The 27088-nt window shown below is 36.8% G+C and overlaps 1 protein-coding gene across 8 annotated transcripts in view; it reads right to left on the reverse strand.

Annotated features, from left to right (window-relative positions):
• FTO (FTO alpha-ketoglutarate dependent dioxygenase) overlaps positions 1-27088 on the reverse strand; it is a 263803-nt gene that overhangs the window by 164785 nt on the left and 71930 nt on the right. For 7 of the 8 annotated variants that reach the window (XM_075510613.1, XM_075510611.1, XM_075510612.1 and 4 more), the window contains 3 exons: positions 26094-26173; positions 24145-24288; positions 16755-16874 (listed from right to left, as the gene is read on the reverse strand). In XM_075510613.1, the coding sequence (XP_075366728.1) occupies positions 16755-16874; positions 24145-24288; positions 26094-26173 (344 nt within the window). The remainder of the gene's footprint in view (positions 1-16754; positions 16875-24144; positions 24289-26093; positions 26174-27088) is intronic. The other variant, XM_075510616.1, reaches the window with a different exon arrangement.

A 27088-nucleotide genomic window follows, 5' to 3' on the forward strand; every position in this document is an offset into this window, starting at 1 on the left:
CTCAACATTTTAAGATATTTTAAAGCAGAATAAGGTAATGGTTAATATTGCTGAAGTCTCTGAAAACACAACGCCGTTCATAATAAATTAGGAGAAACAAAATTCCTGGGAAATTGGAAATCCTTTTCCTCTCCCCAAACCCCAGATTTTCATAGAATTTTAAAGCCTATTCCATTCACAGACCGTTGCAACTCTCTGACAACTGTCCTAAAGGGCAAATTTTCCCTGTGTTTAGAGAAGTGTTTGCAACGTGTTCTGCAACATGGCCTAGGAATGATATTCTAAATTTTTCACCTTTAAATGACAAACTTGAATATGAAGAACATATAAAGAAACCCAAGTTGGACTTTTCTTTTTTTTGGAGAACACAATAAAATTAATATAGCAAAAGGAAAAGATTCATCACTGTTCATAAGAATTCATTCACCCAGGGAATTTTTTCATCTGTCCTCTCCTTTACTTAGCTAGACAGAAAATAGATTTTGCTGGCTATGTTTAATTTCCACAGCTGTCACTGTGACCTAGAACATTTATATTGGAGCAATCACATTTATCCTCAGGAAACCAGGAATGGGAGTACCAGTTCAAACACCGTATAGGCTACCTACTATCTTCTGACCCTGGTGATGTCTTAGATTTAGAAGTTGTACTGTGCAAATAAGCAGTAAAATGTTTTTTGATTAAAATATATTTGAAAAATGCAATTAGTTCTTGAAACAGCAAAAGTTGACATGGTTCACACATGCTTATTGACTGGGTTAGTACAAATGTAAGACAAAAGGAAATACGACAGTAAAATGAAAAGAGGATACAAACACTTAATATTTCTGATGTATATCTCTAAGCTTATTTCAAGTGGCATACTTTGAATGTCTAGTAACGAATGTAATTGTACAAATTTGACCTATGGAAAGAGTCACCAAAAGAGCATCACAAGTAACAGTTTCATAGCCCTAGTGAGTCATGTTATTTACGTAAGTCCATCATGCAAACTTTTCAAATGGTTGTTTTGAAAAAAAGATTACAGTACTTCTGCAAACATTTATGGTTCAACCCAAGAAAATAAATAATTGTTTATGACAGATGTAAAATGGAGTCAAGCAGATTTCAGCAGACTTTGAAACAGGACTAGCAAAATTATAATATAATAAATATTTATATACAACATAATCTTCAATACAAACACTGCTAAGTACATTGTTCTAGTTATACCAGCCAAATCAGCAAACAACTTGCTCCATCTTTCCCAAAGCAAATCTTAGTTACCAAGCTGGATCCTATTATTCACATTTAACGTGTTGATATTTATATAAGTTTAAGTTGCACCTTCAATTGTATGTTCTTCCAGTCTTTTCTTGCTACCCCCTAATTCCTTTCCCTCCCCACTTCTTCTTTTTTACCCCCTTGCAGTAGTAAAAATGGATTTACACAAAACTGATACCAAGTTTTACTAAAAAATATATTCTGGTTTTAATCAGGCAGCTCATCACTTAATATTTCACACATACACACTACTGCAAATGTTATATCTGCAGACTTTCAGGCTGAAGGTTCTGCTACAGTAAGGCCATAACTAGAACAACTCTTTCAAGAAAGTCAATTCAGAAATATGTCAGCAGACAAAACCCTATTTTTGACATATAAAGTGAAATAATACTTTCACACAAAAGTCACATTTTTAGCTAGTTGGATCATTTGTTATCAGTAGTTTACATAATTAATTTTCGCAGAGCAAGACCATATTAAACGCTACAGCCAACAAGTTAAATACATGAACATTCAAATCTTCATATTAATACCTTGCCATTATTTTGATCCATGAAAGCAAATATCTAATTTCTCTTTCCTGTTCTATCATTTACTGTGGTATTTCTAACTCAAAGGAGTAACAGGAAGGAAAGGAAAAAAATTTTGAAAGATGAGGCATCAACTTTCACATTAACTTCATTATGCTGACTACAAATGAAGTTTAAAAAGTACACTTTCTAATTTATTACTATTCTCTTTCCTGTTACACTCTCTCTTGCACTTCCAAGATTCTTTATACTTCCATTATGTTATTCCCGTTTGTCTATATTTTTTAACACTTCTCTCACTTTGTTATACTCTCTTCCTTCTTACAATTGTTTCCCTTCCCTGTTCTCCCTCTTTCCTGCAACTTATTTCCTCCCAATTTCTCTCTCTGCTTCACTCAGAAAACCACCTTGGCCTTTAATTCTGCCTCCTACTGAACCCTCCTTCAAGTTCTTATGCTTTCCATATATTTTGTGGTGCCACACTACTCACAATCTCACGGTCTGCAGAAGTAGAAAAAACATTTCTAAGCACAAACAAAACTATTAAAATATAAGTGAAACACTAAAGGAACAAAAAAAGAAGGAATGATGCCAGTGTAGCGTTTAGTATTTGTACAAGAAAAACAAAGCTAACCACAGGCCAGCAATCGAATGGCAGACAGCAGTTAAACAATCTTAAACAGAAAAGTCATGTAGGAAGCCACAGTGCTATACGCAGAGTTCCCCCTGGAGCATGTACAGGAAAAAAGTCTCCCTAAAATTTTAGCATGTCTGCTTTTTATCCCACAACATAGGACTAATTGTCCTCAGTGTCTGAGCTGGATTCCTTGCATGCTGGAGCAGAACAAATACTACTTTTTCACCTATCTGTCACAGCAAACATGAAAGATTATGACAAAAGCAAACAGGCACTAATCTTAGCACCTCACAGAGCTCTGAGCAAAACACCAGAGACAAAAGCAGAGAGAAAGCTAGCACACAACACACAGTAAAACAAAATCATCAAATGAGTAGCTGGACAGGAGCATCTTGCCTCTGTGCTTCCACTTACTTAATAGTCATCCTATCTGCTGTAGAACAATGTTAAAACACCCACAGATTTGGTATGTAGATTATACGTAGATTATTATAATATGTTTCAATTTTCTGACAGATTGAATGACTTTATCCAGCAGTTCAGGCATTAAGCCCATAGCTGGTAACTGAGTTAAAACAGAGCTTGTATACACCAGTGAAGTCATGTTCCAGCTCTGCAAAATATATATTGTTAACACTTGATCAACCTAGTCTGATGCTGAGTTTTCTTAAATGCCAAGTCAAGATCAGTTATGTCTCTATTGGAAAATGCAGAGGCAGGCTATCATATTGCTTTACAGTTTCCAAGATAAGCATCATTTAAGCTGAGAACATACTACAATCTGAAGCTTGAAATACTGACCCCACCAGATGAGCTTCTCTCATTTCATTTTTGGCTTCCTAGCATTAATGTTTCCTTCCTTGCTCTTTGACCACCTTCTTTGTCTATATGCAATATGCAAGTCCTAAACATTGCAGAGGGCTACCGTGTATCAACACAATTCTCCTGTAACTGGCTTCTAGCAGTTGCAGGTACTACCAGAGAGGTTTTAGAGTAGAAAAATGCCAGTGAGGGAACTCTTGCAGGTCTTCCACCATCCCCATGCTTTTCCAGATTTGGAGTAGGTGGAACTCCTACAGCATGAAGAAACCTCCAGGTGGAACATCTACCTCTGCATTTGCAGTCAAGGAATGTGTTATGGTCATCTTTAGAGAAGGGAGCAAAGCCAGTGTCACAGCATACTTCAGTAAACCCTGACAATTGCTGTAGACCACTGGAAAATCTTTGCAGTTGGACACAGCAACTCAGAAAACTTGGACATATAACTGAATTCTCTTGGAGATGTATGAACAGTTACACAATCCCATGACTGTGTGAAAAACAAAATGGCAAAAAGCCTTTGCTGCTTTCCTCTCACCAGCTCCAGCCCTCCAGCTCAGCAAAACACAAAAAAGACCACAGTATTTAGAGAAAGGCTTGAAATATTAGGGTAAGGGCAACTTCTGCGTGGCCACAACCTTTGAACGAATTGAAGGCTTTTAATACAGCTCCTCAATTCTGAAAACACAGTAATTGGGAGACAGCTGGCAGCTGGACAAGAATCTCTACAGTATCTCCAAATCATCTGAAATGACAGCCATATATATATTTATACATTATAAAATGCATGTATATGTATACATATGCACAATTTTATATATACATATCTATACACACATATATATATAATCTTTTCTTTAATAAATCTCTCCAAAATGGCTTCGAATGAGGCACAGATAGGTAACTACTCTTTTAGAGGCTAAGTAGGAAATGCCTTCTTCCATGTGCTTTTGACTATGCTTCTTTCGGTTAAGAGATTTTCACTGTTTTTAAATGGAAGATTTCTGGAGGACCTATTTATAGAAAAGAGAATTTATGTTCTAATGACTACAGCTTCTATAGACTTGGGCCCCTAAGGAAGAAGGATGCTCCTCTCCTCCCTCTACCCCAAATTACCTCAAAGTAATTTTCAGATAAAACAGAGAACACAAAACCTTTAGTAAAAAAAAAAAATCAAAGGAAGAAATACTGCAAAAAAACCCCAACCAAATAAAAGAATGTACCTTTGACCTCTGGTAATTCAAATAGAGTGTTAATCACCAAAGGATTAACACCCTCTGCATTATAAATAACATAACCAGTCATCAGGAAATTATAACACCCCATATAATCAAGAAACACTGAAGTCTACCATAGAATTATGCCCAAGCAGTGGGAGGTACTAAGATGAGAACTAACAGGATTCTGCATCTTCAAGCATTATGGAGAACAGCTCAGTACTTAAACAGCCCACATGTTTATGTATATAAACACACAAACAAATAATTCACACATTTTAAACATTATATGCATTTTTTAAATTGTTAAAAATCTACGCATATATAATCTCCCTGATTTTTTTTTTCTGAGTAATTTTATATGTTTGTTGCATTAAAATCAAATACTGTTTAGCATCCTTTAAGTAACTTTCTGCATTTGATGTAATTATTTTTTGCTTAAACAAGGACTATTTCTCCCTTATTTGGTTCTGTAGTATAACCCAGTAGCATATTAAATGTAGTCTTATTACTGCACAAAAGCATTAATGAAGAAATTTCTATCAAAACACAAACTTTTTTAAAGGGATGGAAAAAAAATAATCAAAGAAATCGCTACCCACAATATTCCGCTTTGAAGGAGACACACAGCTACCTTCCCTTCTGCCGTCTTCTCCATAACCACTTCCCCCATTGCAAAGCTTCCCCTATCCTGTTTTCTCTCAAACCACACTACTCCTTTTTGCCTGCGAGCCTTTGCCATCTTTTCCTACTCTTTCTCAATCTCCAAAGCTTTTTCTGCCAAGCTTGTTTTCTATTCCCACTGTACCCAAAGGTCCATTCCACCTACACATCCAGTTTCAAGTTTTCCAACCACTACAGCACTTCAAAACTCCTGTCCCAGGAGTCCTCACACTTATATTGCCTTTGGTCCTGTTACTCTGTCAACAGATCAGCTCCTAACCCCTTTCCCATGTTTCCACTGGCTACTGGCACCTGCTGCCACTCTCTCCTTGGCCAACTGCAACCTGCAGTCTGATGTCCTGCTTGCTTTTTTCCCCCACACCTTAGTCTTTCAAAAACCTGTATAGGTAAGTAAATAAGTAAACATTAATATACTATATGAACCAAATGAGATGGGAAGTAGAACTCGCTCAGCACTTACTGTTTCCAGCTGTGCCTGTGCCTTGCTAATCAATCTTCTCCTCTAACCTCCCAGACAGGAGGGTTCCACCAGGACCAGGATCCCAACGTTTCCCCAAGAGGAAAATCAGACCTTTTCTTTAATGCGGAGTACCTCATGAAGAACATAAAGAGCAACTCATCTCAAGGAAGAACAACTCAGTTCAAATTACTTTAATTTGTAATCATATTTTCTGCTGTGACCCAGAGATCAGGAGAGAGAAGATCCACATCCTCACAACCACACCACACTAGTTTACCTTCTTCCAAAGAATGATAGAAGAAGGTAGTGTCACAGAATCTGGTGACACATCTGCAAGCACGCAAGGCGAGGTTGGGATGAACAGCTCTTCCCATGTATAAAAATGTGAAAATTAGATGGGAGGGGGGAAAAGAAAAGTAGACTTTCTCAGTCTGAGAAGCCTTTACAATCCAAACTGCATTAGAATTTCTCCTTCAAATCTTCAGTAAAAAGACACACTCCTTTAATTCACTTCTTCACATTGCAGAATAACTAGCACATTTTACCTTTTTCAAGCCCACTATAAAAACCCACAGGATTTCTCCAACCGTGTGTCATTCCACAACTATGAAACATAGTTTCTAAATTAAATACACTTTAAGGCTGTACCATGACAAAAAGCACAGCTTAATTAAGTTAACTAAGCTGATTAAGCCATGCTCTTTCACCTATTACAGGAAGTATTTAGCCCTGGAGCCATCCTAAAGGCACCTCACACAGCATATGACATGTTTTCCAGAGATACTGTATATATTTAGTCACTGCGGAAGGGGAAAAAGCAAACACCCCATATGTCAGCATGCCAACAAAAGAACAGAAGAAGCATCAGCTGATAAAGCAGCTGTTTACATCTCATTCTTGTCTGTAAGGTAGGTATTACATTACGAGGGAATATATGAAGTTAAGAGAACATTACCCCAACACCTCCGATCTGACTGTTATAAAATAATTGCAGTACGAACACTCTCAGAAAATCTCGGTCACTGATATTATTACTGGGATCTTCATATGTTTACAAACAACTCAAACAAATGGATTTAAAATTGAATTGATTGCAGCAGCCTTATTTTAAAACAATTAAGATTAATCTTTCTCCTTTGTTGTATCTACATGAGTTTGTATCATTAAAATAATTCTTTAAAATTTTCAATAATTTCAAAATGTCTAAAAGCAATTTCTAAAATAAAGACATAGCTAAATAGCATTATTCTTATCTTGGCTTTTGCTGGTACAAGGATGCTGCTCTGTGTCTCATAAAGATTTCTGGCAGAGTGAGAAAACCTGGTCAGTATCAGAGTCTTTCCTGGGACCTGTCTGAAGTGTCGACAAGCAGCTAAGCTGAATATTAATACACTCTCCATCATCAAAAGCTGTTGCATACCCAAAGGATGAGAAATATTTTAATCAGCTTTCAGCTTGTCTAGTAGAAGTCAGTTTATTCCTTTGGGATTATACATCTATGTGCTCAATTTTTGTCTTTCTGCTCTCTCTATATATCTATTACTTTTGAAACTAGCAGCAAAGAGCCTAAATCTGCTGTTTTGTTGGAAGAAGCCAGCTAATGCTGTGATTCAATTACAGTATTTTATATTTAACAAGAAAATGTAGAAGATGAAAAGCAAAGAAAAAAGTTGAGAAAACAGTCCGGTATCCTGGTTTTTAACAGTAGGATTTCTTAAAGAAACCAGTTGGACTTTTTTCCAATATTCAATATTTTTGCAAATTTTATGAGTTTTCAAGACTGATTCATCTGTTGTCTCACCCACCTTTTCCCTTCCCCGGTAGATTCCTAAGTTTTGATACTGTAAATTCACAATTCCTTTAGTATAATCACCACCAGTGGAATTGACCCATGAATGTATACATGTTTTATAAACACGTGTATCAAGTATGTCCTACATGAAAGCCAACAAAAGATCAGTAACAGAATAATGGTCTGAAAAGCCTTGACTGTAAAAATATAATTGCATGGCAACCTTTCCTTTCTCTACTGTCACTCCTCTGAGAGACGAAGTCAGTCACTGTAAGGTTGCATTAATGAATATACAACCTAGAGGAGAAGACTTTTAAAAGTGAGAAATATTAATAATCCTAATTATGTATACTTTTAATCCTTTTAAAAGCATCATAACATTTCAGACTAAGATACAGCCAGGCCTTGTATTGGCCTTTGCATTGAGCATCTACATAAATACAATATAGAATTAATTTCTTGTTACTTCATCCCTGCTTCCTTGGGGATAGATGTATTACCATTGCACATATAATACCATGGTGCTCTTTCCTCTTCCCCGTAAGAGAAGACAGAAATATAAAGCTTAACTGCTGAAAGATTTTCAGATACTCTATCACCTCAAAGAATTCTGGGAAGTACAGCCTTTGTGTACTGTGGTACTACACAGCATCAGCATAAATTGGTTTGTACAGGCTAATCTTAAAATCATTTATATCCAAATCCTCCATCAGCAACATAAATCAACAGTTTTGAGCAAAGGAGTGAATTCTGTGGTCCTACTACTGCAAATGATTTCAGCACAGAAACTCCTATTTCATTAAATGGAAGCACGACATTGGACAGAATATGAGAACAACCAGTAAATGATGACAATGAGTAAACTTACTCTGCCATGTGTCTGAATTACAAGAAAAGTCTTATAATTCACTTATCCAAGCTGAGTCCCACCACAACGTCGACAAAACAATTGACCTTCTAGCTAGCTAGCGAAGCTTTAATCCATTAGCATGTAGCATGCAGCTTGAAGCTCAAGCTAAAATATAATTATTAGCAGTGTATATATGCATACATATATACACACACACACATATAAAAATATAATAATCACTTCAGTTTATTACACAATTATATTGATCCCTAGGCAGCTAGACAACATGACCCAATGCGCTATTCCCAGCTATTAACAGTGCACTTTGCAGAATAGCGCCTGCTAAGCATGAAGTTGGATTCATCTTGAACATAGCTCCACTGATGCCATTCCTATTCACAAGCAAGAATCTGGCCTGCTCTCACTGTTCCCTTAATCATTCTATTATATTACAGAAATTCAAAATGAGTCCTATGAAAAGAGATGCCATTAGTCTGATTGTGATAAACAATCACATTATTTTATAGGAATAATTTACAAGATTTGCTACACTTAAACTTTGTATTAGAGCCTCTACTTTGAGAATTATATATGGTTCAGATTCACTAGCAGTTGAAGAACTGCCAAAACCTGATGCTAACTAGAGACATTCAAGAAAAGCCAGTAATTACCTTCTTACTACAGAATAGTAAACATTATATTATGTCTACAGCTTCAGGATTATTAAGCAGAAGCATGTGTAGTAAGAAACGAAAAGTGCAAAAAAGATTCACTCAAAAGCTCCCGAGAGCTAGAACTGGGAACTGCCAGGAGACGATCGGGGTCAGCCAAAACACAGTAAGCTCCTTCTGTCATACTTAAATGGATAGAACTTGCCCATCTGAAAAAAAAAATAAATCAATCTTAGATGTGGCCCAAATTCTACATTTTCCAATCACGGTAGGGGAGAGGCAGAAATTTGTTGGGTTCCTTCAGCTGCAGAATGTTCTCTCCCTAGGACATAGCCAATAGGTAACTCTTCTTCAGTTACAGTAAAAATCATAGCCTCATTTTATTGATGAGGAATTTAAGATCAGAAATAGTCTGCAATCTAACACCGAAGTAAGACCTCAATGTTTTGATCTCCACACTGATTTTGAAAACCACACTTAAGTAACTTGCACAAGTTAAACAGAGGGTCAGTGAAAGAATTAGCACCTAATCCATCAGACCATAATGCTTTCCACGGCAAGTACTGAAGCCAATTTTTTTTTCTTTATATATAAAATGAGAGCTGTAATTTCGATCAAAGATGAAGTAACTGTTAAAAAATACATTGGAAAAACACTATTCACCCATGATCTTGTTAGGAATTAGAAGGACTGAAGGTCAGATATGAAAGAAAAAGTATCGATGCAGCAATGGCAGCTTTTTGGAAGATGTCACCTCCTTTGCTTACAAAAGCCACTTGGAAAGTAAAACAGCTGTATTCTCTTTTATAGTGGTTACATAGCCGCTAAAATACAATAGCAATAAAACCATGTTTAGCAATACTAGTTGTACTCTAAAAAAAAAAAAAAATTACAGCCATGTAGACGGTGACATTTTAGTTATACTGCCATTTGCTTGCACTTTCATTCGAAATCACAACTTCCCCTAGTTTATAGCAATCACAGTAAAAATTATTCCTGCCAAACCACTGTAATTCATGGTTGTAACACCAAACAAATCTTTTTTTTTGTATTTATGTAGCATGTCCATAAACATACATATACAAATGTACAAATCCATAAGCTCTATATCTGATCACTTCTATGATTGCATAAATGAGAACTAAAAATGACTTTAACTATAGTTAATAATCAAGTTTTATATAGCATATAGATACACAAATTTCAAAAATACAGAAGAATTTCTTTTCAAGAAATATTATTCTCAGTGTTCAAATATGGTCTTTTATTCAGTTTTTCTACTAGGAAATGGATTTCTAAGAACATAAAAGGCTTTGCAAAGAATAATTGGGCTAGTAAAACAATAGCACAATACTACTGCTTCACTATTTCCACAGCAAATAATAAGCCTCAATAAACACACTGTTGATAAAAAGATCTTTTATTATTCCAGTATATGTCCACCCAAAGTTCTGGAGAAAAATGGTGGAAACAGCACACAATTTTATGCATCCTACAGTAGCCCCATCATACCGATTCTGATTCACTGAAATCGATCACATAGTTCCCATTAACAATAAAAGGGCAACACCAGGTTCTAAAATATCCTTCCCAGACTGACACTGGATTCACAGGGATGCAGCAGAAGCTACATTCTGAGCTTTTCCGTCTCTGCCACACACTGGGTGACTTGCAGTACTACCAAATGTAGTCTAATGCTCTCTAAACTCTTTTCCTATGTTGTTCCTGCTGCCGAGAAGTGCAAGCAGTTGCCCCCAGTGCTCATTCCCTATAAACGCCTTTTCTCTAAATATAACTCCATAGTATTCAGAAGTTACATAAAGAAGTTAATTAGAAGATCATTACAGTTAAAAACTCCAACATACCTGCATACGTATTTGTGTGTAGAGGCGTATACATACACACACAGTCACACTGTGGACCAGCTCTGGTATTCTATCCACTATGAGAAAACTTTTCCATGCGATGGAGAGAATCCTGTTTAAGCCACAGTGCTCAGCTCAGACACAAAGATCCGTTTACACCATTCAAATACAAGATTGGGGCATAACCTATAGCACAATTTTGATTTCTGCTGATTGTGTGTTATATCTATTTATGTTTTCTGTACTAACACATAGCTCATCACATTCTATGTGCAAGTACATGTATATACTACACACAATCATATACATCCAATAGTATAAAAATATAGTGAAGATGACAGAAAGAAGCCCTGTTACAGTAAGAGTTAAGCACAAGACAACAGAATTCTAGTCATCCAAAACCGAAGCTCACCAAGATACAGTTGTGTGCACAAGAACACCTACAAATATTAAACTTGTAACTCAGGCGCAAATCCACCTAGAAGGGAACACAAAAATGGGACAGCGTGCCCACCTCCTTTGCACCATCTGGTGCAGCACACACTACCAGCCACATGACGTGCACAGCTGCACAAGCCACCCATGGTCCTCCCATTTGTGCTGTCAGAAACACATCTCACTTTCCCATAGGACATAAATTGTCCTAAATTTTTCCTGGCTTATGCCAGTTTACATTATAACCTTGATGTATTCAGCATAATTCTCACAGTATGCTGTATAAGTTGGAAGACTGCCCTTTTAACAATTCCAGTGTATAATAGAAATGTTATAGTGGTTCATTTCAACACAGCTTAGATCTCAACCGGCTCACAGAAGGGTTAAAAATAGAAAGTGCTATCCACTGGTTTGCTCTGATGTTCCTGTAGATATTGTCACTGGATGTATCCTCAGTAGAATTCTATTCAACACCTCTGTCTTTAAGTACAAAGCTGTAGGCTGTAGCAGCTTTCGGAAACATAAGTATCCTTTTTTCTGCTGCACAGTATCTGTGTGTGAAATTCTCTAAAGGGGTTTAAGTATTTACCCTGAACACTATCAGACAGTTTCTAAAATTTTCCTTATCCTGTTGCAAAAACACTTCAAAGAGAATCATAAACACAGTCCTTTGTGCTTTCAGCACACACTTTGTTTTGGAAGCTTAAGTCTGAATTCCCTCAGAATTGTAAATATTTTTTTTTCTGAAAGATGTGCAATACCACTTTTTTTTTTTTTTTTTTTTTAAAGATTGGTAGTGATTCTACTACACACAATGCTGAATCCTTTTGCCCATTTCTGACAGCTAAAAATATTGGGGTCAAGGAAATTAGTGTCAAAAAAAAAAAAAAGGAAAAGAAAAACAAGTCTTCAGGATCAGGTTTTGTTGTTGTTTAAGATAAAAGGTACACTTCCAGAAACATCTGACTCCTAGTGTACATAAAATATAACCTGCCAAAAATACATTTATTTAAAGGGTCTGGCCTAAACAGATAAGAAGAGCCCCAAAAGACAAGAAATATGGCTAAAATTGGGGTCTTTGAGCTGCCATGTTGTGCCTACATTTCACAGCTCATTAGGCAAATATGATCACCCAATCGCCCATCACCGCATGGCCCTCCAATAGAGGAGTGTGACACTGCAATATCTAGGCACAACGGGAAAGCTAAACAAGAAATTAAAATCATACCTCAGAATTTCTTGAATTTTGGCTGACAAGGTCAAACCAATTCAAACGTCAGTTAAGTTGCTTAAGTTGCTCTGCACTTTCTGAAAAAAGCTAAGCAACCAACCAGCCCGTTTGTGATCCCATTATCTATTTTTTTTAATATAATTGGTTAGCTGTTTAAAATGCCAAAGTCTACAAAAGCTAGGAGGATTCCTTTTAAAAGCATATTTTGTCTTATAGCTTTTCATGGTTATTCTGGAACTGAAATACTCCAATTTAAATACATATTTAAACCCTTGTTTTAATTTGGGGGAAAAAAAAAAAGAAATATATTATGGCCCTGGGCTGAGATTTTGTAGCTCAAGTTTCAGCCTAGACTCAATTCTAACTGTCAGGCTGTAAACCCCTGATAATAGTGGCTTATAGCAGAAACTATGACATACTTCATATGTAGCAATCGTAGCAAATAATGAAATAGACCTCAAAAAGGAAAGAAAAATAATTTTACAAGAAAATAGCCTTGCTCTCTGATTTCAATTTAGTTGTATAAACTGATAAAAGCATGCTATTGAGAATAACAGTAATAACAACATGACTAGTAAATATAGTTTTAAGAAGTTTTACAAATCAAGATGAAAGTTGCACAGAAAGATATGTTTGCATGAAGTGCCACTTTACTCATTATAACTACAGAGTGTGCACACTTCTGCTTTTACATTACATTTATAAACTGAAAGGTGTGCTGCATTTCATTATCATTAGCTGTATTTTAGGATGCCAAAAAGTTAAAGAAATGGTATAACAATTACTTGTCTTTCAGTTGTACCATTAAAAATCAGTTCTTTAAGATCTATGTTTAATTCCTTTAAGTAGACTCTTTATAGTAGGCAAACAGTTAGGCTGTTAAATATAACTCCAAATCAGTCATACTTTTCTCTACATTTTAGTTCTACAATTTTTTTCATCTTGCCAAATTCCTGCATAAATAGGTGGGATTAAATGGAGCCTAGCCTACCTAACATAATTATATATGTTGTGATTTTATACTGCAATGACACTGATACATTTTAATAATCCCAGTCTTGGCTCTTACCCACTGAAGTCAATAAAGGTTATTAAGGCCAACTGCCATATAAATACATTGCTACATTGCTAAATGGACTGTCAAAGCAGGAAATACAATTCACACCATATAGCACTACTACAGTCTTAAATTTTTTTTTTTTAAAGGAACACTAGATATGTTAAAAAAAGTCTTTAAAGATTCAATATTTAAGTATAATCATATATGTTTACTTTTCATTCCACAAACAAAAAACGTTTCATTGATTTACATTTTAGTTATTCAAATGTGAATCAGCCTAAAACAAAATAAACAAAAAAGACTGTAGGACTTCTGCAGTTATTACTGATTTGGAATGGTGTTAGAAGATTTTCATAGCTAAAATAAATGTCAGATTGCAAGGTCTGCATGATATCAGACCCTGAGAGACAAATTGTCTCTCCACTGAATCTCAGGACAGCTACAGCAAGACTTCCTCACATCACATGAGATTTCAGCTTTTCAGACTTCTCTTTACCCAGAAAGCAAAGCTTGTACAGCCTTTTTTCAAATGGTAACTCTCCCTTTGAATTCAGCAAGCATTTATCCTGATGTTGCAGATGATAACGTGTTAATCTTGGATGACTTTTAAAAAAAACCCTCAAACATTTGAATAGCCTTCATATTTTCAAGGGAGGCGGAAAAAGAGAAGAAGATTGGTTAAACTGCTTTGGATTTAATGGTTCATAAATTCATGAGGTAATATTGTGGGAAATGTGATGTTTTATCAGAATGTCATTCAAATGAAAGGTTTAACATTTACATCACAAGAGCAAGCTCTAAGTAAAACTATCCTCAGGGAAAGAAATGCCAGGAATAAACATTATGATAAAATTGTGTGCTTGCTATAATGTACAAAAATATTAAATAAAGCCTAAAGGTTTGAAGACACTGGGTTAAACTTCCTGCAGTATCATACTTGGCTGTGACATGGGAGCAATTACAATTAGCAGGATCAGAAATTAGTTTGGAAAACTTTATTGTCTTCATTAAGACTGCATTACTAAATGGGGGGAGGGGGGGGAAGGCTCGCAGGGAACCCAAAACTGACTTTTGTATCACTCTAGGCACATATATGAAAAAACGTAAGTCAAGAGTTGTTCAGCTCACACACAAATGTGAAAAAAATACATTGCTTAAGTATTTTCTTTTAAGAAATAATTCCTTTTAAGCCATAATAATCTACTGAGACAAAATCAACAACTCAAGGCATTTTTAATTTAAGCATTTTGCCACGATTTTTTTTTTTTTAAGAATCATCCAGCTAAAATTATAAATTTGGAGAAAAAACATTGAATGTAGAGACTACTGGGTACCTTCAGAAATACCTTTTTGATTTAACTTAATGCTGTGGAAGCTAAGCATGCACCAAAACACTGCACTTTTTATGTTAAATTGCTGTTGAATTTGTTAACCCACAATTGATTTCCTGTGTTATGGAATCTTAGAGATTACAGCTAACTTGAAGCAACAGGGATAATTCTTGATGTTAATGCTACATTTCTGTGTATTTTTATTAAGTCAGTGACTGTTGTTGCATTAAAACTGCGGCTCAACATTGCCCCCTACTGTCATCTTTTGAAACACTAAAGGACAAAATGTAGGTTAAACCCCAAAAACCCACTCTACCTCCAAGTCCCAAATACAGTAAGCATCAAATTTACTTAGAGACTCAACAAAACAGACATTCTCAATTAACATTCTGTTCTGCCTCCTTCAATAGCTGAAATTAATTGTGATTAATATGTTATAAGTCATAAAACATTAAAGCAATTTTTAAAATTTAAATTAGAAGCAGCTTCTGTCTTGGCCCAACCTTCAGTTTGCTGATAAATATCATCCTGAGGCCTGTTGAAAGGAGATACACTGACGCCACCACGTTTCTAATTAGAGACACATGGTAATGTCACACTAATTGCAGAAAACCTAACCCTTGAGAATTCCTGAGTTTGCTGTTTTTCCAACACACAATGGATATAAAATAACAATCAAACATTCTTGTCTCTACCTCATCTAAGCCTGCGTTACAAGGGAGTAAGTTGTCATTTGAAAGAAAAACAAACCAAAAGATTTTTTTTAAATTATAAAGGTCATTCAAGAATGTGAGCACATAAGAACACAAAAATGAGGAAAAAAACCCACATAAACAAGTTATAAATAATTTCTCTCCTTTTGTAGGAAAGTTTAATGTTCACCGATTCCTTGCGGCAACTGATTTCACAAATGAAAGTTCCACTTTTCCACACTCATTTTCCAAGTCTGAAACCAGCCACTGCTGGAAAAGCTTACATGTTTGAGCAGGTTAGTGAGTCACAACATTTCCCTCAAAACTCAAGAGCATATTCTTGTTGCACCGCACCTCCAGAGATTCAAAAACACCTCTACTACAAATCATATTCAGTATCCTCAGCTACATTACAAACATTTCCAGCTCAGCTACGAGCAAATTGAAGCTTATGCTGTGACTAGCAGAAATAACTGAGAAACTTCTAATGCAGACATAAGGGTATGAGCAAGACATGTTTGTCAAGGTAGTTCCTTCTGTGCACAAATCTAGAAGCAGGCATGCTGGCAATTGTATCAAACACTTAACATTAGCAAAGTCTCCCAGCTGAGTCTCTACTTGGACAGCAACAGCAAGCAGGCTAACAGTGCTTGTCACCGAGTCCGTTCTCAAGGAAAGCAGGGATGTACTTTCAAGTATACAGGAACCAGTATCACTACAATTATTCAAGAAACTAATCTCCTCTTGTTGGTTGTAGCTATGGTGTAAGTGTGCAGGTGGACTACAGACAGAGAGTTGCACCTCCCGATCATCAGATTTTACTCTCAACTTTCCTCAGATGCATTCTCCATTGTTGCCATTGGCAGAGTTGTCTATCTTGGTGTTGTACGAACAAGTTGACAATGCAGTTTCATATACCAATCGGTGTGATGTAATATATTACTGTCATCTTATAAGGCTGGCAAACTTTAAAACCAAGCAAAGTCAGGAAATAACTAAAATCTCTTGGTTTTTTGGATCTTATTTTGCTCACATTTCTTCTGGCTACTGGGGGAGAAAAATAAGAGGCGGCAGCGGAAGGCTGACATTGATTCTACTTTTCATATGTTCTGAATAAAGTTTAAATCCCGTCACTACAGTACAATTAAAAACATAATTGTGAGTGCTCTCAGAATTAAGCTCTAGAGGCTTTAGACTCTAAAACCAGTACTTACCATAATCTCCATTTGTCTCCAAAATTCTTCCAATTTAGCCATAGGCTTAAGCCACCAATCAGTGCACTTCAAATACCGCTTGCCTTGAAACCAAAACTGCCTAAGCCACTCAAATTCAACCTGCAAGATAAAAACATATGGTAGCATAAACATCTACACGTTCATTATTTGGGGCAGGAATGGGGTAATGCATGAATCCAGCTACACCTGAACAATCCCACAGAAAAGGAGAAGGTTACCGAAGGACTCCTTTCTAAATGCGCCCTTACGCCCGGTTGTTTCTTTGATTTCTATTTCATGCGAATTTGTGACCTGAGCTACTCCCCTCAAACCTAGAGAGGCGCAAAACCCAACTCTTTTCTTTACATGCGGTACCTGTGCAAAGAACGTTACAAGTTCAGGTTTACTCACGGTCCAGTCCAACACGTACCGGCCCTGGCTTTTCGCGACCTACGTCGTGGGTTTGAAAACACTTCCGCCATGTAAAACACTGGAAAAACGCGCAGCGATCAGCCTGCTAGAGCGCGGCCCAGCCCATTGCCGCGGGGTGAGAGCGCGGCTTCCGAATGAGGACAGCTGCCCCAGCTTCCCCCGCCCCCCCACGCGGCCCCCGAGCCCGCGGGCCTCCAGAAGGGCCGGGCAAGCACCGCGCGCGTGCGCGGCCCGCCCTGGGGGCGGGGCCGTGCGGAACCGCCCCTGCGCCCTCTGCTGGCTCTGCCCTCACCCCGCGCCCCGGGCCGAGCCGCGCGCAGGCGGCGGCAGTGACACAGCGGGTGGCAGCGCTGCGGGGCGCCGGAAGGAAGAGGTTTTCCTAGGACGGAGCTCGTGTGGAAGCTGTGCTCCACAAAGGCGACAAATCCCCCCCTGAAGCAAGAAGAACTCCACCAGGAGCAAGCTAATACTTCTATTTAGAAGACGAAACGCAGCAAATGATGTCGTGCTTTACTAGCTGGCGTCTTCTACAACAGTTCCTATATGGACGGCCCGTCAACTTTAAGACAAGAGAAATACTAGGGTACTAAAACATCAGATAAATATATAACTCATCAAATATTCTTTAAGCAAAATAATGCCATTTATCCTGATTTCCACTGAGCCTTTTTTCCTTTAGCAGTAATCCATAGCTCTGGTCTTTAGAATTCTGTGTTTATCTTTGTTGGGGTAGTTATGTTTCACACTGAGTTCAAAGCTGCTTTAATCGTTATTTGTACCACAAAGAAGTTTTTGTTTATCCCTGCTCAGCTCCGATGCTGCAAACAAAGACAACCTGCCAAGGTGAGAGAATAAAGAAAACTGCCCAAAGCTGTCACCTAACGCTTTCTTTCCTGCAAGGGTGAACGGAATGGCTACAGAAATCTGAAAGTGTCCCAGTTAACACTAGCTAAATGTTTGGTCAATATTTGTTAAAGATTACAGTAAAGACACTTAAATTTGAGGTGTATAAAAAAAATGAAAGCAACTTTGTGGGTAAAATATAACAATGTGATTAGCTGGCAGACATAGATCTTAAAATATTTTCAAAAAACCTGATTGCTAGCCTAGTGACTTGTTAGCACAGAAGTTTGATGACATCGTTCCTAAAAAAAGCTGAAGGACAGTTTGCTTCCTCTACAGTATTAACGAGGTATGAAGGATCAAGTTATGGTTTGTTAAAAAAAAAAATCAGTGTACACAGTTTTGGGAAGGCTGAGCATATCGACAGTTCAACTAGAGTTTTAAGCACTCGATACTTTTTTCTCCCCCCACTTCTTTTTGGTTTTGCTGGCCTCTACTATGAAAGGGCTCTAACACGTGATGTCTAGCAAACATGTTTCATGAAATGAGTCACATGAGGCCATTAATCAAGGAAAAAAATCTTTTAAAAAATTAAAATCAATGTTACAATATGGCTCATCATGACAAGAATCTATTTCAGTCAATCTGATTTTTGACTAGTCATATTGATTTGCTACATTAATTTATGTAATTTCAGTCTAATTCAAGTCTGGCATCTTGGCCAAATTCTAAAGGTATCTTGATCCTATATAGAATATATAACTTGACACAGCAGAGCTGCTTTTTAGGTGCAAGAGGTAAAGTTTAGCAACAGGCTAGTTAATTTTCTGCAGGATTAGCTGGTCTCATCAGAGGTCAGTGTACCAAATTGCAACATGTGGCTGTTTAATGATGTGGACTACCATTTACTAGGGCTCTCAAACTCAGGTCCACATTCATCTCACAATGTCTCCATTTAGCTCTAAACTGAGTTAATAAAATGGGGGTTGGGGAGAAAAACAATGTTTCACCCACCAACTCAGCCATCAGGCTGCCTGACAAGTGACTGCTCTGAACTATCACCTCTGAACACGTAACTGTTGATTCTGGAAAAAAAAGAAAAAATCATCTTGGTGAGGCAATGGTGACATGATTTCTCTATCACTCTATCCTTGTTTTAGATATATGCAAGCATAAACACTTAGTTTTGCTAAGAATCTCCAGAGATTCCAGTCATGCTAAGTTTGTTTGGTGTTTTTAATTAACACATGAACACTTTTTACATCACAACCATTACTAAGCGCATGTTTTAACAAGAACATATGCTATCTGCTTTCCAAGTTCTCTTAAAAGCTGTATGTCCTCTTGCTTTCACTGCAGTCTATTCAGTGAAAGTTAGTATCTTTGCCGTAGCATGAAGGCGCTCCTGTTGGCTTGCCTCCTTCCACAAACAGGAGGAGCTGTACCAGAAAGAAAAACCACAACAGGAAATACTGGAGGGAGACAAAAAGCTCAATTCTAGCCTTAGTGGAACTGAAGTTACAGAACATTCATCTTCTGGGACAAAACTCGCAGGTTAATGGCTCTTGCCAAGGATTTTGTCGAAGAGTTTTAATTTGGAGACTCCCATATATCAGAGCTAACTTTAGTTATCATTAGAAAGCATTTTACATGACTGAACAGGACAAAGCTTAAACATACTAATATATAAAAATATATATGCTGAGTGTTTGAGGAACAATTTTCATCTCCTAATTAATTTTCACTTATGACTTACATCTGGGCAAGTAAGCTCAGAGTGAGGCCTCATATGTCTAACCTCAACATATTTTCAAGTTGTCTTTCAAACAATGATTAAAGGCCAATTTTAGGTTATAGTCAATACTGGGTAGTAAAAGGCCAACAGTAGCATTTGACATTTTGTGAGGCAGTGCTCCTCAGTCAATTATTTAAAAGTATCGGTTATTAAATGCCACACATGTAGGTGATCTATATTTTCTCTCTGCTGTACTAGCCAGCCACCAACCATGCTATCAGCTCACTGTGATGTGCTAAAACATATTAACCTTCCTTTGGCTACGTACACCGCTACCCTTTCTCAGCAGTGACCTCAGTGCCTAACACCGTATACCTTCGACTTAGCTAGCCCAGGCTTTTCTACATCCCTGTGCATTCACCACACTAAAATTCAGCTACTGCTGCCATAAAAATAGATTTGCTGTAGGCAAAAGTGACTGTACCTCACAAGCAACAGAGCCACCAATTCAGTCTCAAGTTTTAATCGTGGTAATCAGGATTTGATAATGACGGCTGAGCAAAAACCCTGATGAGAACAAAACCCTACCTTTTCAAACTTGAGTGCTTACTTTGAAACCTGCTACATTTTCAACACAATCCCCAGATGCTAAGAAAACTTTCTCTAGTGTTTTACTTCACACAGAACATCCTATTGTTAGTTTGGCATTGGCAAATAAAGAAGCCTTGAGACTACCTCACGCAAACATGAACTATTACCAGATTTTGCATTACTCAGAGCAAGGAAAACAAATTTTCCTTGAAATGTGAAGAATAGGCTGCCAATGATCTTTTCTGCAGATTTATTTTTGTATGTATAAGCATTTACATCACCTGTCCAGCAGTGCTTTATTACTTTAAAAAGCATTTAGTTGCCAATGGGTTTCCCCAAGTCCCCTGTAGCTCTGTTTGGGACATGCCCAGCTGCTGTATATATTTTGGAAAGCCAAGTGTGATCCAGCAGGGGCAAGAGGTTCACATTCAGTGAACTCTGCAAGACCATTTATTTCAGGATAAATTATTACTGGCCAAACAGCAATCCGATTGCTTAAAGTAACTTCAATCTCTAACACTATGTGTGCGTTTGTTAGGCTATTGCACTTCCCAGCTGTCCAGGTAATTACTTCTGTTCACCCTGCTACACTCTGTTCACTGGATACCCTGCCATTGAAGTATTTGCTCAGACTTCAAGCCCATAAGCTACTCAGACAAGCAGCACGTGAACACCCTTAATTAAGGTTATCTTTACTTACAACTACAAAGTACATACTGGGAGTGAAGTGACTCACACATCTAACAAACAGCACATACCTCGCAATTACTTAGATATTCCTTTGAAGACTGTTTTAGTGAGGGAGACCATGACAACAAAGCTAAGCTTAAAGAAATATTAAACTTCTACCTGGCTGCCCACTAGAGATGCTAAAAACCTCCTCAGGTTAGCATCTTACTTTTTTGACAGGAAGACCTCTGTCAAGACATCCAAGACAGGGCTCTGACAAATGAACTCTGGGAAATCTAACATCGGTAAAGACATCCCCCCGATATTCATCCATACCTCTTTTAGAGGTTTCTCTGCCCACCACAAAAATGGAAAAAACTAAGTCTCCAGCTATGCTTCAGATCTTCAGTTCAAACCCGCTTTATCAGCACAGCAAGTCAATTTTCCTGTCCAGGAATACAAAAGTGAAGGCACAGAATCATACCTCATTCTTTCAGACTTGCTCTTAGGTTTTTTCCCTCTAGCAGACACAGATAATTCATCCAGACCTCATTTGGCAGAGCAGTTAATTTCAGCGCAGACTGTGAATCTGTGCTAAACTCCTATACTTTAGCTTAGTCACAGATAGCCTCGTGGTACTCTGATGGTTCTGTTCCAGTTAATGATCTCTGATGACTACTTCAGAGATGCCAGCAAGAGGGGTAAGAAAACCAAACCCGTAGCATTTCAGGAAGATAAAGAACCTAGAACAATGGCTGCACCTATTTATTTGAGTTAAACCCTGTGAAGAACTTCAGTTATGATAATATTTGAAAGTAAAATACAACCGTACCACCTCCTCTAGACATGGGAATACTACCTAATTTCAAGCTTATGATCTCTGGTCCAGAAGAATAGAAAAAAATTCACAAGGAGGTTTAGAACTAGCACAGAAAGCTGTACATCAGAACAGAAATACACAGGCAAAATTGGGTGCCAGTTCTTCACTAATTCTATGTTTGGCTTTTTGTGCAATTTTGTCTTTTGTATTTAAAACTACTAACAAAAAAAAAAAAGTGACCAAATCCTGACTACATTGATCAAATGGAAGACTCATTTCCATCAGTAAACAGTTTGATTCTTTAAAGAAACAAAACGGTCTTGTTCTTCACCTGCCTGAGAAAATTTGAACCTAAAACCTGTATTAGTGCCTGAAAATACAAAGATTTATCATTCAGTGAGTAAAAGAAGGTGGGAAGTTTTACATGTGAAAAAAGTTGAATTAGCCTCACAGAGCTGTACGTTTTCACTTCAGTGATGTTCGAAAAAGAAACGTGCATTTACCACAGTGATAAGCCACTAGTAATTTTGTCTACTTGTGCAGCAAATAAATGAAATTTAAACAGCACTTTAACATACGGAATTTATCCTTCAAGTGAAGAGGTGAACTTGGGAAAAAAGAATTAAAAAAAAAAAAGAGGTGAGTGGGTATTCTCTTTTCAAATGAAATATAGATCCATTGTGTCTACTAAGTCTAAGTGTGCAATATGTACAAGTTAAACAATGATTTCTGTTACAGTATATCCCATATGCGTAACAGGAAACATCCGTGTATGTCACACAGCAAAATTATTCAGGTGACTGCAAACACCAGGGGCTAGTCTCTCACCTGATGTAAACGGCACATGTCTTTGATGTTAAAGGACCCGTGCAAATTTACACCAGCTGTGCATGTGGCCCTAGCTGTGCAAACCACATATGCGTATAGTTTTATGGACTGAGCTTGATTAATGTTTTGTAAAACCCTGCATGCATCAGACTTCTTTAAATTGCTCTAGGAGCTGTTTTGCTACAAGTCAAGGGTGCAAATCTTTTGCCATCACTATACTCAATTTTACCAGCTGTAAACACAATACAGATAAAAATGTATTCCATGAAGTTTTAGTAACAATACACAATATTATATTCCTCAGCAGATAGCAATTTAAACAGTTTAGACAAATTATAATTTGAGTGAAAATTATCTGTGTACTATACAGCTCCCAATAGTGATCATACTTATCTTAGCAGAAATACAGAACAGCTCCGTCAAAATGTCTGAATATAGGAGTACTGTAAAAAAACACTAATATTTAAGCAAAAAGTGGTTCAGAATTTGGTATTAACTGGTTGCTATAGCTGTTTTTAAAGAGAGATGATCATCAGTGCTTTACGGTTAGGAACAGCTGAAAGCTTTGTTTCAGGTAGAAGGACAGCTTTCCAGAGCAGCTAAACAATCTGTCATTTTAAACTTCCAATACATAGCTTTGACTACATTTTTTGTAACTTAAAAAAAAAAAAAGAAAAAAAAGAAGACTTAAATTTACATTCTTCAGAAACACTACCCTTGTAAGAAGACCCAGTCCATTGTGTCACATTCCTGACTCTATCCACTAATAAGCCAAATTACATTTTTTGTGATAACTGCCTACCTTTTATAGCGCAGGAAAAATCACCTGTTTCCGCAGTTTCCCAAAATATTGTCTGATATTTTCAGTTCATTTGTCAAATCAATGTGTTTGTTAAGACTCCAGATCTGTCCTTCATACAAGAAAGCACTGCCAGATTCAGTGGAATCCTGTGAAAGTGCACTGTTACACTTGCATATTTTGTAGCACAGAACAACCTATTTAAATATGTTCCTCACAATTATTTCCACTGTATTTTCTTCAGAATAAAGCACACACTCACAACTGTGTCACACCTGGCATTCTATAAAAACCTGGTTCAACACCTGACAAACAATTGAAAAATTTTACCTGCTCCTTCCCTCTAATTTTTTTTCTCTCCCTTTTTGTCAGAGAGGTGCTAGAGAAGTTTGGTTTGTCCACCACACTGTCAGATTTGGTGTAATCTTACTGAAACTACTCTTTTACTCTACCAGCAGAGGGATCTTAAGAAGGAAGAATGAAAACTTAATGGGAATGAAAGTATCAATCCAAGTTAATCCCAATTACTGTACCCAAGTAAAAAAGTAATAAAAAACACATTTTAAACTTATACAGAGCAATGCCTTGTAAGCAGCCGAACACACTTAATTGCCATTAACTCCATGAGCAGACTGCACCTCTCAGAATCTGGCTGAAGTGCAGATCATCTCACCTCATTATGTATTTCTTCTACTTGCTTTACAACTGCAGTTTCCAGTGATTTCAAAGATAAAGCCATTGAATCAGAATCAGTCTGCAAATTCTGGAGTGCCAGTTCACATTGTCCAAGTATGTATTCCAGTGTTCCTCTTGAACACTGTAAAGATACAATAAAAAATTTATATATAGCCACTTCACTGAACTATTTGCTTCTGAAATAATCAAAGTGAAGGAGCAGAAGGGATGTATTTCTGTAACTTTATTTCATGATCTTTTAAACAAAAGCGTAATGCCTCCTGGATTGTCTATATAGTTACTGATATAAATTATGCAAAAGTCTAATCCATCAGACATCTAGCCAACCAGTACAGCATAGATTGAAAGGAGAAAGAAAAGAATTAATTTTAAATTTACTTTAAAAATATGGCATGCAAAAACATGACCACACTTTCCATTGCTTCCTGGCCACTTTTCACAGTATTTCAGAATGAGCTGTATTTGCCCTGTTCTATGGGCTGCCAGTAACACTAAAATGGAGTTCCATATCCAGTCTGAGAGCTGTTTGCTTACAATGTATGTAGAATATGAACAAAATAAATTTGCACTTCCGCTCCTTTTATTTTGTTTTCATTTAATTTTCCTCAAAATGAGTAGGAAATCTTTAAAAATCCTTTTGAAACAAAAGAAAGAAGACATCTACATCTTTTAATTATTTTCAATTAATTATCTGTACCTTCAGTTAAATTTCCAGGAATAATCTTGAATAAGGACCCCCTGGTCTCATATTCTTTGTAAAAAATTTCCATACTACACAACTTGAGGTCACAACAGTTTAAAAAAAAAAGCATAATCACTTAATAGAGAAGCTTTTCATACTGTGAAAATAAGTGTGCATTTTCCTGCAAAAGTAACACAGAGACAGGAGCAGTACATCAGAGCACTCTTAAAATGAGAGATGAAAAATACAGAATTATTTGTTTTAAAATGTACAGTGTACTTTAACTTTATATTAAATTCCATTCTTATATTAAATCAAGCAGAGTGTATGTTTGTCTGGGAAATAAAAGCACTTTTTTTATATATTACAATGTATATGTATGTATATGTCCATGTTTGGTGCTATTGCTTCATTTCCATTCCACCACAAATTAGAAGAGTAATGGGGAAAAAAAGAAGTATATGGATACATGTATCTCTCTTGCTTCAGTAGTGGAATATCTTGCCTTGCTGAAAGAAGAAAGTGGTAATTGTAATTTTTTAAAATACCTTTTACAATACAGTCTATTTTTTTTTATCCTTTCCATTAGAATACTACATAAACAAAACTACCAATAACACCATGGAAAGAAATAAGGAGGAGAGGTCTAGTAAAAAAAAAAAAAAAAAAAAGGTGTCTTAGCAGTTGGGAATATCAGGCTGAAGCCTTGTTATCCCAGAATGACTCTGAGACAAGGGACTCTGTATCACTTTTCTGCTTCTTCAATCCTCAGATGCACAGAAGGATCCAATTTTAAAGCATACTCATGACTGCTCTTAGTTGTTCTGACCTCCTAAAGGCCATTTTTGCCAGTGGACACTGCTGACGTGTTTTGAGTATTTCTATCTCATCATGAATACTGCCTTTCAACTAGGACTGAGATATGAACACAGCATAAAAATTTTAAAATATTTCAGGTAAAAATGCAGTTGTTTCTGCATTTCATCAGTAATCCATGAGGTGTGGTGTAGCACATTCTTAATTCATATCTTATATGCCTGACTGTGAGTTTAGTCAAACTACCAATATAGAAACAAGTGTACCTCATCCAAAAATAAACAAATAGCAGTTGTTCAGGAAAACAGTCTGAGTCATAAGCATAACTGTGAACTACAGTGCTGGATAAGACAACATGATGCTACATATACGGTACCAGAATATTAGTTTTACAAATGACCAAAGAGCAAACTGGTTTTGATACTTACATCTGCCACTCTGTGAGTTGAGCTGAATCGAGGTGAAAAACCAGCCAGAACACAGTGCTGATGTGTCATATTGAGATCATCTAAGGACAGATTAGAAAACCTTAAGTACAGGAAAAAAACTGTACTTAATAAAAATTATTCTGGCCGAATATGAGTTAAAGACACTACATTAAACATTTAAAGAAAAGAATAGAGAATTCAGTCAGATAGTACTATCTTCACGGGGCTCTAATGTTTAGCAGAGCACAATAACTATTCACTGTCCTACTGTTACAAAGATCTCTCTTCATATTGGTTTTCTCCCAGTTTATACAGTTTAGAAGTGGCATTTTCCCACCTCTTACGGGAAAAGTTCAACCAAACAAATTAATTCTTTCAAAGTTGAAGATTACTATAAACAGCAGACTACTCAGAAATTACAATCTCTTGTCTCAAAAATCACTAAATAATATTGACATTTCTTGAAAAAAGAAACAAAGAAAGACAAAGAAAAAAGTCAAAGACATATTATTTCATATTTTTATCTGAAACTTATCTGAAGTTCTCCCTTCGGCTCAGAGACAAGAAACTGGGAACCCAGAAAGCACGATCTGCTCAAAGACCTGTCTCCAAAGCATTTCATTTGTGACTTTCTTGTAGCCTGCCAGAGGGCTGTCATGGACTTGAGTTCACAAACTGGCAAACAACCCCACAAAGCTCTGTAGATGGAATCTACTTGGTTGCCATCAGAGTTTCGTCAAAATTATCGTAAGTGAAGAATGCTTGAATTCTGACAAATTAGTACTTTTTAGAGGAATCTTATTCCTCTGGAAAAGTTCAGACTAAATCTAGTAACAACACCCACTGTTACATTGAAAACCATTCCTTAAGTGCTTTCAATTTAAACAGTTCTGGAGTTAAAATTATGCTGCCCTCTCAACCTTAACAAGATATTCAGGAAAATCTATTAAAAATTTCTGTAAAATCACTCCTGGGTTATAGTTATGTAATTTAGT

The sequence above is a fragment of the Mycteria americana genome, chromosome 8, assembly GCF_035582795.1.
Source record: "Mycteria americana isolate JAX WOST 10 ecotype Jacksonville Zoo and Gardens chromosome 8, USCA_MyAme_1.0, whole genome shotgun sequence".
NCBI classification, from domain to species: domain Eukaryota; kingdom Metazoa; phylum Chordata; class Aves; order Ciconiiformes; family Ciconiidae; genus Mycteria; species Mycteria americana.